We start from the raw sequence: 19398 nt of genomic DNA on the forward strand, positions 1-19398 counted from the left end.
CCATTATTTTCTGCCACATAGCTTTAAGAAATATAACTTGGACATCAAGAAGGAATGCATTCTGAGAGGAAAATGTGTCTATAGGGGAAGAACAGTATAATTTCTTCCTTGTCAGCCACCTTCTTCTGCGCCCCTCCTTTCTTATAGGAAATATAAATGATAGACTTTGTCCGTCGGATATTCAGGAACCTTACTGACATCATTGCTTTGGGTTTCAGGTACCATCACCTGTGCGGCCGACATGTTCAGTTGCCAGGGCTCCCATGCCTGTGTGCCCCGACACTGGCTGTGTGACGGTGAAAGGGACTGTCCGAATGGCAGTGATGAGCTCTCCACAGCAGGCTGTGGTATGCACACTTGTGGGGCCGTATGTGAGAGAAAGCTGTGGCAACATCCAAGACACTGGCTTTTGTACTACTCACCAGATCCCATTTCTCTCACCTTTGTAATCCTGGGACTCATAGGTAGTGTCAGAATTAATCAGCTGGGATGTTATCACAGCAGTTCAGCAACCCCTGTAATCCTTGTTCAAAGCCTTTCAAACAAGCGCAGTGGGATGCCCATTATAAAAGCATTTTGATGAACGCAGGTTTATCATATCACTTCTGAGGTAACGTAACTACCTGGTATGCGTGTGACTGTGGTAGGTTTGTTACTTGTTCTTTTAGCATCTTCTCCCATGTCCATACTCCTCAACCATGACAACTTTTAGATTGCCTAGTTCAGATACTCTATAAATGGCTTCTGTCATCCTAAATAACAACTGGTCAGAAGGTCAATGAATACCTATTAGCCCTATGGATAGGATATTAACCCTTAGGTCAGGTAAAAATAGTATAGCTATAGCTGAATGAAGCGGGGAGGTCAAAGGAATACCTTTGGAGGTCAGACAATTTACTATGTTTCTGACTCTAGGTCATCTCAGAAAATTTACAGGGAATTACTCAATAGTAAAAATTTAGATGAATTCCTTTGCATGGTCAAGAAATAAAGAGACTGAATATTTGAATATAAGTCTGAAGGTCACATAGAGGATTTGCTGAGCTAAGCAATTGATCAGTAACATTGCTATGAACTCTGCTCATTAAGGTGAATTCTGCCCATCATCACTCCCATGACCTGTCTTCAGTTCTTTAAAATTGTATTTGAAGCCATAATGTAAGTGTGTGTGTATGTGTTAGTTGTATATAGCGGAGAGTTAAAGCAAAGCAGAAAAAGAAATCTGAGCAGGTGTATATGCACAAAATACATGGTACTATAGAATAATTCACTTTGATCTTGAAAGTGATATATGTGTCTGTAAAGGTCAATGGGGCCACTGAAGGTTACATAATAAAGGATTATGCATCAATTCAGGGATCCAGATGGTCCCAGTATACAGTTGCTATTGTAACAGTTAACATTCTGGAAGGCATATTAACAATTTTGGGCCACATTGGTTCTATTAAGTAAATTATTCTAAAATACAACAAATTGTACTCAAGTGATCTGAAAGTGTTAATGCCAAATAAGCTTCTGTTGCTTAGTGTTTTAAAGAATAATTCATGTATTAGAATTGGCATAATTCACTTGAGTTACATAAGCTGTTACATGGCTCAAAGTTAAAGGAGTTATTACTTTTTGAGTTCTACTTTGATTATAATGGGCAATTTTTACCGTTGGGTCTATGTGGCTTTCATACTATCCTTTTAAAATAAATTAGTTGAAAAAAGATCACACTTGATTAAATTAAAAGTTTGTTGTTGTTTTGCCTGTTTATGTCTCTATTTCAACCATTACTGAGTTGAAAGCAGCGATTTTCTTTCTTCATGGAGTTTGGGGCAGTCTGGAGCAGAGCTGATAGGAATGCAAGAGAACGACTATAATACCACGAATGTCAGAATGACATATATAAAAGATACTAGGTCACACATACACAAAAATACTATGTAGAAAGCCTAGAATTTTCATAAAAGGGCTTCAAGTAAAACCATTACCTGAGTTGTGAAAGACATACAGAGGAAAGAGAAAGATACCTATGTAGAAGAAAGACACGGAAGAAAGAGATTTCAAGACATCTAAATTTTTTTCAAGTTTCTATTGTATGTCCATTATTTTTGGTCGGTGCTTTTATTTACATAATTGAATTTCTACATTTTCTCAGTGAAGTGTTTTGGGGGAATCTTACAAAATTAATAGTTAGAAGTTTAAAGAGCACCCAGAAATTTGAGTACCTACAATGAGCTGTTCTGTTGCATATAACCTATCTGGACCTTGCAAGAAGTTTATTAGATAGATTTTATTATCTTCATTAAATGCATATAGAAACAGATGCACAAAGAAGGTAAATAGCTTCCTTAGTATACAAACATAAGAGGCAGAGCCCTGGCCGGATGGCTCAGTGGTAGAGCATCAGCCTGGTGTGCAGGAGTCCGGGGTTCGATTCCTGGCCAAGGCACACAGGAGAAGTGCCCATCTGCTTCTCCACCCCTCCCCCTCTCCTTCCTCTCTGTCTCTCTCTTCCCCTCCTGCAGCCAAGGCTCCATTGGAGCAAAGTTGGCCCGGGCACTGAGGATGGCTCTGTGGCCTCTGCCTCAGGTGCTAGAATGGCTCTGGTTGCAACAGAGCGGAGCCCCAGATGGGCAGAGCATTGCCCCCTGGTGGGCGTGCTGGGTGGATCCCGGTTGGGTGCATGCGGGAGTCTGTCTGCCTCCTTGTTTCCAACTTCAGAAAAATACAAAAAAAACAAACAAACAAACAAAAAAAAAAACCCAGGCAGAGTGACTTAGCAAAACCATCCTCATTTCTGTATATGATAATGACATAATCTTTTTATTTAAAAAATTAAAATATCATTGACATATAACATTATACTTATTTTAGATGTATAAAATAATAATTTTATATATGTATATATTGTGAAATGATAACCACAATAAGATAGTTAACTTTTATTATATAGCAGATTCTTGACATTTGAAGTATTTCAAACCTGAGCCTTACCACAACACTTATCCTTAAATGTAAGCAAAGATAATTGAAAAAAATATTTACCATATTTTTCACTCCATAAGACACACCTGACCATAAGACACACCTAGGGTTTTAAGGAGGAAAATAAGAAAAAACTATTCTGAACCAAATGGTGTGTTAAAATATTTAATAAAATACCATATTTTTTGCTCCATAAGATGCACGAGCATTTTCCCCTTCACTTTTGGGGGGGAAAAGTGCATCTTATGGAGAAAAAAATGTGATATATTATCCCTTCAAACTGTTATGATTCTATGCACATGGCATTAAAATTTATTTCCCTTATACAAGTTGCCATCTTTTGAACATCTGCTAATGTATCGTAGCACGTTTTGATCAATAATTTTCCCACTGGTTAGAGCCCTTGCTATATAGAGCACAACTTTCATTGATTAGTATTGCAAAATGATTGATATTTTGTTCTTTGGCTCTGTATTCCTAATTTGATGTGGTACTTTTGTTCAGGCTAAAAGCTCTCAACCAATCTCAACACTCGACTTTTGAAGTCACCTAAACATTTTATTTTCTTCTTAAAACAGCAACTTTCTCAGCCCTTTTTACTGCTTCTCACATTCGTCATGAGCATTAGCACTTGGTGGTCTTCTCAGGTTCATTTTTCACAAATAAAGCAAGGTTTTCATCCTTTCACCAGCATTAGTACAGGCATGAGGGCAGAAATGCCTGGCCCCATTATTACACTTGAGTAAATTTTTAATCACCTGTGAAATGTGGAATTCCTCCTTTAGCAAACCCACAAATTGCTATAAGGCCCAAAAATTTAGGTTTACTGTAGTATTCTTGAATATATTAATACTAAAACTTTGAATTAAATATATTTATGTTAATATATTCAAATATATTAATGTCCATTAATATCTATAATGAATATATCTAACATATTGAATATGGAGTAATTTTTTTATTTCTTTTTAATTTTGAATTATTGAGTATAACAGCAAACATTCCCCAAACTTTGAAGATGGGGTAAGATAAAATAAGTGCTCACCTAACTTTATTTTTTGTGATGTCTCTCTTAGCTCCCAATAATACATGTGATGGAAATGCTTTCATGTGCAATAATAAAGTATGCATTCCTAAACAATTTGTTTGTGACCATGATGATGACTGTGGAGATGGCTCTGATGAGTCTCTGAAGTGTGGTAAGTATAGCTAAACTTTTTTTGGAGAAGAAATATTAGTCTTTTAAAATGATTAAAAGAATATATAAATAAATAACAAAAACAAAGATACACATTTACTGCTATCACTAAAGACAAATTCAACAATACACAGATACACCACATGTAACCCCTTTTAACTTTATCATAATTACACATTTATTTGAAAATCATACCTACTTTTAGTTTATTCTTATCAGGCACTACACCAAAAAATATTTATAAAAATCTCTTTGGTTTTAAGGACTTTGAAGAACTTAAAGACAATGTATTACTGTCTATCTAGTTTAATCTTATAGCCAAAATCAAATATCTGTGTGAGAGAAAGAGATGCAATTCACACCTTCCAGAATAATGATACTGAGCATTTTCCTTTCACTTTATCTTATTGACACATGAGCTTATTTGTTAAAATGTAATATTATTATGAAATATTTTCCCCTACAGATACAGTCATCTTCCCATCATATATATAATGTATATACAAATACAGATAAGCTTTTGTGGTAAAAATTAGTGTATTAAAAATTCCCTGTTGAAATTGTAACCTTATGTAAACCTACTATTTTTGTAAAATATTTAAATGTGTGCATGAATAAGTTTAAAAAGAGAAGCAGAGAAGTCCACATATACCCATGAAAGGCAGTAGGTTTATTGCCCTCTGTTGTCCTCCCTGTGCAGTATCTACAACCTTGGTCTTCGATATGAATCTCTGAAATCAGTGGATATCAGTTTTTATGATCATTTCACCATTAAGTCATAGATTCAATGTGATATTTTAAAAGTTACATCATAACTCTTGATTTAAATGTGAAGTAGAGTTATGTCTGATTGCATATCTTTCCTTTGCTAGACACTATATTTAGCTGATACAGAGATGAATAAGACAGAGGTTCCACTAGAGAAACTTACAAAAAGGAAAGTCAGAAATACGATATAGTATAACAACCTACAATATCAGGTAGGAAATAGTATCACAGTACTTTCAATTGGAACTGAGCACTCAAGAATGGGAATGTTAGAGGAAATATGATTTAAACACTAGAAAATATGACATGATGGTAAAGAACATGGACTCTGGAGCCAGACAACCAGGGTCTAAACTCTGGCTGTGCCACTTACTAGCTATGTGACCTTGGAAAAAGTTATTTTATCTCTCAATACTTCAATTTTCTTATCTGTAAAAATTTATAATAATATTGCTAACTCTTAAGTTCCTAAGAGAATTAAATGAGTTAATATTCAGAAAGTGCTTAGAAAAGTTCTGGACACACAGCAATATCTGTATATGTTTACAAAGATCTGCAAATTGAAATAATTGAGGAATAGCAATTAGTCTTTTGTGAGGTAAATTAAAGCCAGAAAATTAAGTTAAAGAAAGATGTAACATAAAATTAATTTTGGATATTTTGAAAATGAAGTGTTAAATCAGACGAATGCATGAAGCTATAAAGTGAGTGTTTGAAAATTTGATTCTAAAGACTAGAAATATGATCAGAGCAAAAAAAAAAATTTAATTTGGTGAAAACACCTAACACTGTAGAAAGTAAAAGGCAGAAAACAATAGACTGAAGAATGAAATTAGGGATTCACCTACAACACTTTTTGCTGGAACAGTCAAGAACTTCCTAAAGAAGTAGGGAAAAATAGGAGCAAAGGAAGCAAAGTTAAAGAGGAGGCTGGATTTCCAAGGTAGGTGTGGTCAACAATGTCAAAGTCTACAGGAAAATGAAGTAAATAGGAGTCTGAGACACCTTTGAATTTGACAGTTGTCACTTGGTATCTATTAGCTCCAAGGACTTTCAGAATGTAGATTTTGCAGAAATGAGATGTTAATAAATCAGAGTAAGTAAGAGAAAGTAAGTAAGAGAAAGTAAGTAAGAGAAAGTGAAATTGGGCAGTATAAGGAAGAGAAAGGTATAGTTAAGAGTTATGTTGATGGATCTTTATTTTTGGGGGGCTAGGATACATTTGAATGTATGTAGTAACAAAAAGAAGGAACTAGTGAAGGAGAGAGAAGGAAAAAAACATTAAAATTTTGGGGATATTTTAGAATTGTCTAGTTTTGCCATTCAATATAATAAACATCTCAAGTAATCATTGTGAAATTAGTTTCTTATTAGAATTTTATTTATTAAAACCATGAAAATTTTCAACCCTCTCTCCCAAAATAGGACATTTGCTTATATTTATCAGAAAGTTTCTAATAAAAACTATAGGTTTTATTATTAACAAAATCAGGGAAAATATCCAACTTAAAACTTTATAATATTCAAAATATATGACAAAATGGATTTTAGGCATAAGTATGAACATTAACAATTGACAGGTTGATACTATGATTTTAATAAAGTTTTTCAATGCCACAGAATCAATATATAAGATAATTACAAAGTTTTATTTATTGCTTTATAACATTTTTATTTTTCTTATTTTAACAATTTATATTTTGAATGCTGATACCCAAACAAAACATAAGTTTACAGCTTCTGAGAATTATTAATATAACTTAGAATCAGTTTATCCATATGATCTAGTACTAGGCCTAACCAAGCTTGGTCTTAAAAAAGTTCCTCATAGCTTTCATTTTGTTTTTTATTCTAAGGGAACCTTTTAGGTTATAGATAATAGGTGAACAGAGATGGTATGATGGAGGTTTCTTTTTTCACCTAGAAACAGTAACAGTGTCTTGTTTTCAACTTTATTTTTTAGACTTTCCTTCTACTTCCCAGCCACAAATATGTCTTGCAAGTAGAACCACTATCCCAGAGAGAAACATTTTCCATAGGAGGCATGGGTAAACCACATGGTCAATTTGGTCTAGTGAAGATTAGAAGATGTCCATGGAGCCTCTATTTCAGGCACTAAAAAATAGCTTGGGTTGTGGCCATGGCCCTGATGGGCAGAGCGTCAATCTTTAACAAGGTTGCTAGGTGGATCTGGTTGGGATACATGTGGGAGTTTATCTCTCTATCACCCCTCCTATCATTTGGAAAAAGAAGAAAACAAAATATCTACTATACAAATTATATAAATTAGAATGTTTGTTTCTTTGTGTCTAGAATACCGACACTGTGATGCAGAAGAATTTAGTTGTGCTGATGGACGATGTCTTTTAAATACTCAATGGCAGTGTGATGGAGACTTTGATTGCCCTGACCACTCTGATGAAGCACCTTTAAACCTGAAGTGCAAAAGTGCAGGTATAAAAAATATATAATACTATTATTATTCTAAATTTTTTCTTTTTAATGGCAAAATTGTGGTGCTGATTTTTAGTTTATTTAGTACAATAGTCAATGGAAAGAAATATAAATAGCTAACGAAGCATCAAGGTTTCTAATGATACCAGGGAGGAACCTAGTAATGTTCTGGACTAGCTTTAGAAGTTTAGTGTGTGACAAAAACATGATGAGCTGAGGCAATGAACCTGATGAATCATCACACTGCCCTCTGCAAAAAAAAAAAGTTACCTTTTCTTAACACATTATTTTATATGAATAAAATTTCCCTATGGGAAATTTCAAACATAAAACTTCAAACATAAGAAGTCAAACATAAAAGAAGTTGCAATTTACTGAGAGGAAATCTATTCAGACTTAGGCAAAATAAAATAAATTGCATATCATATAAAAAGAAATATATAGATAACCAAACTTGGTATTTATCACTTCATTATTCTATGCTGAATACATAGTCATATATTTTAAAATAAATAATTACTTTTTTCTCATGTAGTTTGCGTGTTAATAGGCTTTCTTTTATCATGGTATAGTAATGAGTAATTGTTCATCAGGGTAACAGTAGCTGCTAAACTGGGACTTCTTTCCATAGCTATATTTAGAACAACTATTATTCACTAAAATTGTTATTTTTTATGTCCTGACTTAAAAATGTCAATGTTATATTACCAATATGAAAAAAAAATAGAAATATTTACCTATTCTTGATTCTTAGTGACATGTAATTTCTCAGAGACCTATGGTTTGAGTAAAATGTCATACTGTCATTACACCTTTGAACTCATTTGTAACAATATAGATGAAGACAGAACTACTTCAATAATTTTAACTCCAATGCTTATTTTGTTACAAGTTTTTATGATAGAGCAAGATTTATAGTGGGTTGAGCAAAAGTACAATTTGCCCTTGATTTTCTGTATTTTGTGTGTAGAATATTACACTGAATAGAAAGTATTTTATATGCATATATATTTACTATCATTTTAGACAGATAAGTTATTATATTTGTGAATGTTTTCAGCAATTGTAGTATAAGAACAATGGCATGTCCTTTATATTCCATTCATCATTTGTTTCATTTTCTTTTCTTCCAGAACAGTCATGCAACAGTTCATTTTTTATGTGCAAAAATGGCAGGTGCATTCCCAGCAGAGGCCTTTGTGACAATAAGGATGACTGTGGTGATGGCTCAGATGAGAAAAACTGCCATCTCAATGAATGTTTGAGTAAGAAAGTCAGTGGATGTTCTCAGGATTGCCAGGACCTTCCAGTCAGTTACAAGGCAGGTATTCATCGAAAAGAGCCAATCATTGGATGCATGAACATTTGAAAATTAGATTAAATATGTAATAAAATCTATTTAATCCAATCTAGCTATAAAATTTTAAAGAAAGGCATCAAAATACTGTTATACAAAATTATTTAAGTGAAAAGTTTCTAGATATGCTAACCATAATAATAATGTGGTATAATATTGTGAAAATATGCTCAGGAAGACAGGAAATGAAAATATTTTTCAATCTATGCAGGACATAAAGGAAAGATAAGTAAGGGAAGACCAATGTGCAGGGAGTGTGCTTAAATGTGAATGTAACTCTTAAGTTCCCATTTCTTTCCTCATTCTCTCTCCCATACACATTTAAAGTTAAATGGGTTAATCATTTACTTACCACACTACTGGATAATACAGTATTTATATATGAACAGAAAAAAACCCAGAACACATGAAATATTAGGACTAAGTACAAGCACATTAAAAAATAAATCATGCCTAATACCCTAATTTCTTTTTGTTAGTACCATTTTTCAGAAGAGAATGTTTCACTGACAAAATTGACAGAAATAGTTTTTGATAGCATCTCTTTTAATCATGTTAGAGTGTAGGTTGCAAAAAAAGAAAAAAAAAACAAACCCAAAATATTAAAATTAAAGTTGTACATTTAGGTAAATTGATTGTATGTTGGAAAATCTCAAGAAGAATGATTAATCTGAAATAATGATTTTAATGATATATGTATAGGATCCCAATAGAATGTGGCTTTTATAAAACAAAAGGAGTCTGTTGTCAATTAGGATCATCACAGAGCTTTGATTTTGTTCTACTGAGTGTTGCACTGATCAGAAAGCACCTTGGGTATTGTGCACATTTTTGGACATGCCACTTTAATTTTTTTTTAAATTTTTTATTTCATTCATTTTTAGAGAGGAGAGAGAGAGGGAGAGAGACAGAGAAGGAGAGAGAGAGAGGGAGAGATACAGAGAAGGAGAGAGAGGAGAGAGAGACAGAGAGAGAGAAGGGGGGAGAAGCAGGAAGCATCAACTCCCATATGTGCCTTGACCAGGCAAGCCCAGGGTTTCGAACTGGCGACCTCAGCATTTCCAGGTCGATGCTTTATCCACTGCGCCACCACAGGTCAGGTCTGGACATACCACTTTAAAAGGAATCTTGACAAATTATACTGTATACAAATATGTACAGCCAGAAGATTAAGGGGTCTGGAACACACACCTTTGAAAGAAGTTTTGCCTGGAGCAAAGATGCTTATTGTATGTATTCAAATATATGAAGAACTGGAACAGAGAGCATATATAATCTATGTTGTTTCAAAGATTGAATTTAGAAGTTAGGAGGCAGGTTCTGTTCAATGTAAAGAAGACTGTTCTAAGATTAGAACTCTATATGGCAATGAGCTGCCTTATTTCTTACCATTAGAAGTGTTCCCAACACAGGCTAAATGTCTTTCTTTCAAGGATGCTATAGAAAAAAATGTGTGTATGGTAAAGATGAGCCATTTTTCCTAACAGCCTTGACATTTTATGATAGTTCAGTTCTATCTAGTGGTAAATTAAGCCAAACAACCACTTTACCATTTTTAATCTCTGAATTTCTGGTATTATGAATAATTTAACTACATTGATCAGGATTTTACTATACATAGATGTAACCTAAAAACTACAATAATTATTTCCTCTGTGCAAAAAAGAGGTAAAATGAAAAATTAAAAAAGTTATATTTATAAAAAAGCTTTTCACCCAATATTATATAAAGAAGAGTTGGTTAAATTTATATACTTGAACCATATACTCTCACAAACACTATATTATATGTAAGAAGAAACAAGAGAAAGGTTCAAGATAGCACTTAATGAGATGAGTATCTATCAAATAAGTAGGTTTTGTCAGTTAATACTTGAAATACAATGAAACAAAAAAAAGACTAGTGACTATGTACAACGAATGTAGAAATGTTTCATAAAAATTAGAGAATATGTCAGAGAATTATTACAGGTAACTACTTAAAAGTTTTAGTTCTGTCTAAATAATATGTACTGTAAGTCTAAATAGTTATAAAATATATAGCTATATCTATCCAAATTTTAAATTAAAACTAGATTTATTTGTGTTTTTCCTCTGTGTATTTAAATTCAGTCATAAAAATCTTAATGGTAAAATCTAAAAATTATAGAGTATCAAATAATCACCTCTTGACATAACATTCAAAATAAGGTTCTTTGTTTTTTAAATACCTGCATGTAGGAAGTACTTTGTGCTTAGAAATTCTTTATTTGGAAAACTACTTTTGGTAGCAATAGATATCTCTCAGAAAACCATGTTAAATCATACAATTTTAATTAATTTGTAAGACTTTATACACAAAAATATTTACTTATTGATACCTTTAAAACATCATTTTTTTCACTTTGACTTCTCTAAAAGCAAAAGAAGAATTCTAGTTAAAATAGATAATATGTTTAATCATTCAAAAATTATTTGTATATGATACTTGACAGACTGCTGTGAATAATGCTTCTAAATAGTGTGTGTATATATATATCAAACTATGAATACAATAAAACATTGATTGTGGGAAACAAACCAGTATAAAAACTTAAGGAGTTAAAATTAGTATAAAAATAAAAGATTTAAACAAAAATTCTTAGAAAATATGTTACATGTATACTTTACTGATGGGAAATTGAGTAAAAAGTGTTAGGTACAACAAAATGCCTATCTATTTGGGGTGAAAATGTCAGATGATAGGCTTCTCTTTTCTAGAGAATGGAGAACACGATCCAGTAACTCATGTCTCAATATATTATCCACAGAAAATATCAAGAAATTCTACAAATTCTGCAATAAAATAAAAATGGCTTATGAAAAATTTAGACCTTATAGCCTTTGAACAACTTAGATATTTGTGGTAAAAAATATATAATGTATCTATTCAAAAGGGAGTAATAACATTTACTCAGCAAGAATCTTATTTTGAGGACAATTTACAGTGTAAAAATAAAAGTGTTTCTAATGTATACATTAGAAATAAAATAATAAATATTTTTCAAATATTCCTGAATGTAATAAAATTTTTAGCTATATTTTTTCTTCTAGCCATACACTCTTATGTGAAAATTAATAAAAAGCAGGAAAATTTGAAATAGTTCTTGAAGATGAGGAAAATTAACATGACATTGAGTATATATATAAACTCACTTTTATAAAAATTGTCTTTTTAAATAAGGTGAGAAAACATTAAGATTTTCTCACCTTTCATCTTTTTTTTATTTTTCAATATGTAAATAATTATTGTTTTCTTTGGTTTATGTAAGTTAGGCTAGTAGAATTTCCCATAGATGCTTATTAATTATTTGGGAGCAAACATGGTTTTGTTGCAACAGGTTACTGAATTGGGTAGTACCTTGTTTTTTCAATCTTCTTACTCAATAAATAATTTTTAATAACTTACTGTAAACCCTAAACATTATAATTTCATTTGTTTATAAATACATATATTGCATTCAGTAGGTTTTACCAATTTTACCTCTAGGAAATTAATATTCCATAAATGTGTTTTTATTGAGCCGTCTATTTGATATAGTAATTCTATAAACCTGACATTAGCCATTCAAAGTGGTTTCCAGAAATCCGTTAAAATTAGGACACTTTATTTAAGTGTTTTTTTATATTCTTTGAGAGGCATTCAACATATTTTATGAAATTTCTTTTTATTTGCTCTAGAGTGCCCCTTGAATTCAGCACTGCCCTGGATCTGCTCATGGTCCTCCTGCTTCCTGACCACATGATCCCATGACCTAATTTTTAGTCCTCTTTAGTGACCTCTTCTTGTATCTTGTCAGTTTCTCATTTTCCTCTTTTCAGTTATTTATTTCTTAAAAATTGTGATAAAATTGACCATTTTAACCATTTTTATATGTTCACTTCAGTAACATTAAGCATCTCATTTCCTTTTGCCATAGCAAAACAACAATCTGTTTGACTTACTAAATCAAACTCCAAGTTGAGTCTTCTTGAGCAAAGCTGTATTTTCACAGACTAAGATGTGATGAGTACAGTTTGAGTAATTAAACAAGCTGTTGCTTTTGCTTTGATTAGTTAGGTCATAGTGATTAAAAGAAAAACAACTTTATGTTGCTGAAAATTATTAGATATATATTGGTGAAATTTGTTAAAGAATAAAGTGCTAAGAAATTAAAGGAATTTAGTTCTTGTAAAAGGTCTTAGAAAAAGTTTTTTTAATATTTTGAGCAGTTTTAAGTAAAGCTGATGTTTTCCCTCCAAATAATAAATGCCATTTTGTACCTTAAAAAAAATTCTAGCCCTGTCTGGGTAGCTCAGTTGGTTGGACCATTGTTCCAATGCACCAGGGCACATACAAGAATCAAACAATGAAAGCAGAGTTGGACAGAATAACAAATCAATGTCTTCCTCTCTCTTTCTCTCTCTCTCTCTCCCTTCCTCTCTCTCTAAAATCAATCAATAAAATATTTTAAAGCATCTAGCCCTCAAATAATTGTTAGTTGACTATTTAATAATATGTATATATGTATCTTCTATATTTTTCCTATTAGGTAAAAAAACTCTTCCATTATTTTACCCTAAAATAAATGATCTAGATTCTAAAATGATTACAATGGCTAACTGTTAAATACTAGTTACTCTTAACAATTTATGAGTTCTTTCTTAATACACTGTCCTACTCAATACTCACAAGTTCCTTTATTCAGAAATCACTAGTCTTGGTAATGGTTAATATGATCATAATCATCTGGTCAATTACAAGTTCATTTTGTATAATTACAATTCTTATATGCTTATTTGAGGGGACCGAATAGGGAATTGAGACAGTGACCAATCACAGCACCTTATTATTTCCAGTAATTAAAAGAAATATATGATATGGCATTGTATTTACAAGTGACATGCCAATTAGTAAATACTGTACATCATCATCAGAGGCTTATATTGTATGTGATAGATATGCAAATAAAATATTTTATGATACAAATTACTTTAATAATGATGGGAAAACTTATTATTATTTCTCCTGACACCATCAACACATTAGGTTATGGAATCAGGTGATAAATATTAATTGACCCTCACAGTATGTTTTTAAAAAATTGGAAACAGCCTCTACTCTGCTCCTGGCTTTATTTAGGTAATTACCTTTCTGCTTCTAGATTTATCATCAGTTAAACTAAGAATAATAATTCCTACAACCTAGCTGTCTGCAAGGCTCTAATAAAATAACATGTGATAATGTTAGTAATCTTCAAAGCTCCAGTAAGTTTTGATTCTTGTGATTGTTAAAGTCTACTAAAAAGATCGTAAAATGAAAAAAAAAAGTGGCCAGTTTAGTTCTGTTTTGCCATTCTTCAGTCAAGTGGTTATGGAGGTATCAGTTCACTTTTTTAATCTTCCCAACCACATGTGATCAACTAAAGATATTTCAGAGAATTTTTTTAACTTTAACTTTACTTACTACTTGTAATTCTTATTCAAGGTTAATCACTGGGTGACAGAAAGATTTGCTATATTTTATTGTCAGTTGAACCATACTAAAGGAATATCTAATAGGAAAAAACAGTGACAATAATATAAATTGATCAATAATATGAATTGTTTTCTATTCTGCAGTGCAAATGCTGGCCCGGATTCCAACTGAAGGGCGATGGAAAAACATGTGTAGACATTGATGAATGTTCCACAGGCTTTCCATGTAGCCAGCAATGCATCAATACTTATGGGACTTACAAGTGCCTTTGTACTGATGGGTATGAAATTCAACCTGATAACCCAAATGGCTGCAAATCACTTTCAGGTATTGAATTGAACTTGTCTACTGATCCAACCTCAGTAGTTACACATATGAATCCTGAATTTTTTAGACATTTTACTGAATTCATTCCTTTTTTACTGTTCCTTAGAAATTAGAATTTTTATCTACTTAAATTGATATGGTATTCCATCCTTTTGATTGTGTTGTCCACACTCTGCTCTGTTTGTAATGATACTACACCATGATTTTGTGAATTAAGTATTTTTGTTTGTTTGTTTTTAGATTTTGAGAGTGCCCACATGTAACAAGGTCTTTCTCTAGTATTGCCTCCTGCTGAATCACAGGATCTTAAAGGAGGCTTGGCCTAACTATTAAAGAACCTATTGTGACAGGTTTCTGATCAATTTTCCTTCTTCCCTACAGTACACACATTCATATATTCATGTCAAGGAGAACAACAGGTCAAATATTACAACAGTAATAATGATGATAGCAACAGTAATTCAGCTATATAAGACAATTTGAATTCTTCCAGTGATTCAGCAAAAATTATTAAACTTCTATTTGTTCCAAATAGTATGATTTTTTGTAAATTAGAAAATTTAATAAAACATGGACCATAACTTTAAAAATATTGTTGGCCCTGGCTGGTTGGCTCAGTGGTACAGCATAGGCCCAGTGTGTGGAAGTCCTGGATTCAATTCCTGGCCAGGACACACAGGAGAAGCATCCATCTGCTTCTCCATCCTTCCCGCTCTCCTTTCTCTCTTACCTTTCTCTTCCCTTTCCTTAGCTAAGGCTCCATTGGAGCAAAGTTGGCCCAGACGCTGAGGGTGGCTCCATGGCTTCTGCCTCAGGATCTAGAATGGCTCCAGTTGCAACAGAGCATCACCCCAGATGGGCAGAACATTGCCCCATAATGAGCATGCCGGGTGGATCCTGGTCAGGTGCATGTGGGAGACTGCCTCCCGCTTCTCACTTCAGAAAAATACAAATAAAATATTGTTGTTCAGGAGAAATATTCAAATTATAAAATGCAGTATATTATAATTACTATTAAATTGGGCAAAAAATGGTACATAAAGTATATATTCCTGGCCAGTTAGCTCCATTGTAAAGTGTCAGCCTGGCATGTAGAAGTGATGGATTTGATTCCCGGTCAGGGCACACAAGAGAAGCGACCATCTGCTTCCCCGCTACTCTGTCCATCTTTCTCTCTCTCTCTCTCTCTCTCTCTCTTTCCCTCCTGTAGCCATGGTTCAAATAGTTCGAGCAAAGCTGGCCCTGGGTACTGAGGATGGTCCATGGCCTTGCCTCAGGCTCTAAAATTGCTCGATTGCTGAGCAATAGAGCAGTGGCCCAGAGGAGCAGAGCCGGGTAGGGGGCTTGCTAGGTGGATCCCAGTCAGGGATTATGCAGGAGTCTGTCTCTATCTCTCTGCCTCTCAATTAATAATAATAATAAAAAGTGTCTCTATTCCTCCTACTTTTCCTTGCAGTATAATGAATCAAATAATAGTGTAAGTTTCTTTTATATATGTATGTTGGAGATGACATTTAAAACACTAAAAGTTTTCTCATCTGCTTTTATGAAATAAGTACTAGGGATAAAAATTTAAAAATTAGTTTTTCAACTGGTTAAAACTTTATACATTATTAAAAATAAATACTTTTTATTTTTATTTCACTTTTAATTACTTTTAGAATATTTATCCTTGAATCAATTTGTGTATTATTTGGGACCCATTATTTTAATTGTCCACCTACCTGCTTACTACTTACTACATCACACATTTATTGACATGGAATAAGAACAAGACATAAACTCTCCAAACCAGTCAGTTTCTACCACTATAAACTTTCATAAAAGAAGATGAACACAAATGATTATAATTTGCATTATATATAGTTATCATTAAAAATAATAATTAAAAACAAATATAGTTTTGATCAAAAATGTGTTTCTGAAGCATAAATATTTTGTTAAAAAGAGGCTAGATTTTTTTCCCAAATGTATTGAGATGTAATTAACATATAACATTGTGTAACTTTAAGGTGTACAGTGTGTTAATTTGATACATATGGTGATACGATTATCATCATAGTGTTAGCTAGGACCTTCATCACTTAACATAATTACCATTTCTTTTTGTGGTGAGAAAATTTAAGAGCTACTCTCTTAGTGACTTTCTGCATTAAATCTCCAGAACTTACTCATCTTCTAACTGGCAGTTTGTACTCTTACCAACAGCTCCCATCTTCCCCACTCCTCATACACTGGTAACTACTATTCTCCTCTGTTTCTATGAAGATTTTTTTTTAGACTTCACATATAAGTGATGTCACTTGTATGACTTATTTCACTTAGCACAATATCCTCAAAGTGTCAGGATTTTTTTTTCTTTCTCATGGTTGAGTAATATTTCATCATATACATATGTACCACATATTTGTTATCTATTCATCACTGACCAGCATTTGGTTTGTTTCTCCATCTTTGCTATTATCTATAATGCTTGAAATAACCATGGAGAACAGATATATCTTTGATACCCTGTTTTTATTTCTTTTGGAGATATACTAAGAATTGAGATTGCTGTATTTTATGGTAGTTCTATTTTTAACATTTTGAGGAGACTGCATATTGTTTTTCATAGTGACTGCACCAATTTTTACTTCCACCAACAATGCATGTGTTCTCTTTTCGCCATATCCTTGCCATCATCGATATCTCTTGTCTTTTTGATGATAGCTACCCTAACATTGTGATTCTGATTTCTATTTCCTTAATGGTTAGTGCTTCTGCACATCCTTTCATGTACCTGTTGGCCATCTGTATGTCTTCTTTGAAAAAAATGTATATTCATTTCCTCTGTATTTTTTATTGACTTTTTTTTGTAATTGAGTTTTAGGAGTTCTATACATGTTTTATGTATTAAGTCTTTGTCAGAAATAATTTGCAAAACCTTTTTCTCATTCTATAGATGCTTTTTACTATATTGATTGTTCTTTTGCTGTGCAAAGCTTTTGGTTTGATCTAGTTCTGCTTATTTATTTTTGCTTTGTGCTTTTTGTGTCATACCCCAAAAATTGTTACCAAGACCTATGTAAAGGAGTTTTATTTTCCTATGTTTTCTTATATAAGTTTTATGGTTTAAAACCCCAGATTTAAGTTGTAAAGAACAGAATTGCTTAAGTATTGAGATAGTACATAGTTAACTGATTTTATATTGACAAATGTAAAACTATATTGATGGGGATGACAAGGCATCTTAAACTTTAGAGCTAACTGTGTTGAGTAACATTCTGAGTCTCAGTTTAGCTGCAAAACAAAGACTGGAATGACTGATAAAAGTACTGTCATTGCTGATGGAAAGGAATGTTTAGCATGTGCGATATGTGTTTCTAATCCCTGACATAAAGTATGCTAAAACATAAAATGAATCCATAAGTACTATATATTTACTATGAAAGTTAATGATAGAATGAAAGTAATAATATTGAACATAATTTAAACTGGACAAAAACTCTGTATTAGTGCTTTACAATAAAATTCATATTTAATTGCATTAAGTGAGTACCTTAATTTTTTTCTAATTTCTGCTGACATTAAATATGCTTACCAGGCAAGTGAGTATATGAACACATCTTAGAAACATATATCTTTAAAAAAGAGCTTAGCCCTGGCCGGTTGGCTCAGCGGTAGAGCGTCGGCCTAGCGTGCGGAGGACCCGGGTTCGATTCCCGGCCAGGGCACACAGGAGAAGCGCCCATTTGCTTCTCCACCCCTCCGCCGCGCTTTCCTCTCTGTCTCTCTCTTCCCCTCCCGCAGCCAAGGCTCCATTGGAGCAGAGATGGCCCGGGCGCTGGGCATGGCTCTGTGGCCTCTGCCCCAGGCGCTAGAGTGGCTCTGGTCGCAATATGGCGACACCCAGGATGGGCAGAGCACCCCCCCCTGGGGGGCAGAGCACCGCCCCTGGTGGGCGGGCCGTGTGGATCCCGGTCGGGCGCATGCGGGAGTCTGTCTGACTGTCTCTCCCTGTTTCCAGCTTCAGAAAAATGAAGAAAAAAAAATAAATAAATAAATAAAAAATAAAAAAGAGCTTAAATTTTTTTTTACTAAATTGATCTAGTATTATAACAAGAAAACATGTGGTCAAGTTGACTTTGAATTTTCAGACACAGGCCCTGGCCGGTTGGCTCAGTGGTAGAGCATCAGCCTGGCGTGCAGGAGTCCCGGGTTTTGATTCCTGGCCAGGGCACACAGAAGAAGCAGCACCCATCTGCTTCTCCACCCCTCCCCCTCTCCTTACTTTCTGTCTCTCTCTTCCCCTCCCTCAGCCAAGGCTCCATTGGAGCAAAGTTGTCCCAGACACTGAGGATGGCTCCATGGCCTCTGCCTCAGGCACTTCAGAATGGCCCTGGTTGCAACAGAGCAACACCCCAGATGGGCGGAGCATCGCCACCTGGTGGGCATACCGGGTGGATCCCAGTCGGGCGCATGCAGAAGTCTGTCTGACTGCTTCCCTGTTTCCAACTTCAGAAAAATACAAAAAAAAAAATTATTCAGACACAAACTCAAATAAATATACTATACAAAACTCATTAAATATCTTTTATTTAAGAAACCATTTTGTTTCCAAATAAATGATAATGAGAAAATCAATCTAAAGATTTAGAGGATCTTCATTTATATGTAGCATGGTCAGATTCTTATTATTATCTTTCCTAGATTTTAGAACATATAAGATACTAAACCATATTGGACAAATAAGAAGGAAATAAAGACTATTAAAATATTTTTTAAAACAGACTTACTAAGTAAAGGTAAAACTAAATACAAAAATTATAGATTCTGTACTTCAGAAATTATTTAAAAGAAGTCCTTA

General features: G+C 33.4%; 1 protein-coding gene across 1 annotated transcript in view; it reads left to right on the forward strand.

Annotated features, from left to right (window-relative positions):
* LRP1B (LDL receptor related protein 1B) overlaps positions 1 to 19398 on the forward strand; it is a 2131860-nt gene that overhangs the window by 1851528 nt on the left and 260934 nt on the right. The window contains exons 52-56 of the mRNA XM_066281034.1: positions 219 to 347; positions 4050 to 4172; positions 7253 to 7393; positions 8527 to 8714; positions 14369 to 14552. Coding sequence (XP_066137131.1) covers positions 219 to 347; positions 4050 to 4172; positions 7253 to 7393; positions 8527 to 8714; positions 14369 to 14552 — 765 coding nt within the window. The remainder of the gene's footprint in view (positions 1 to 218; positions 348 to 4049; positions 4173 to 7252; positions 7394 to 8526; positions 8715 to 14368; positions 14553 to 19398) is intronic.

The sequence above is a fragment of the Saccopteryx bilineata genome, chromosome 5, assembly GCF_036850765.1.
Source record: "Saccopteryx bilineata isolate mSacBil1 chromosome 5, mSacBil1_pri_phased_curated, whole genome shotgun sequence".
Taxonomy (NCBI): domain Eukaryota; kingdom Metazoa; phylum Chordata; class Mammalia; order Chiroptera; family Emballonuridae; genus Saccopteryx; species Saccopteryx bilineata.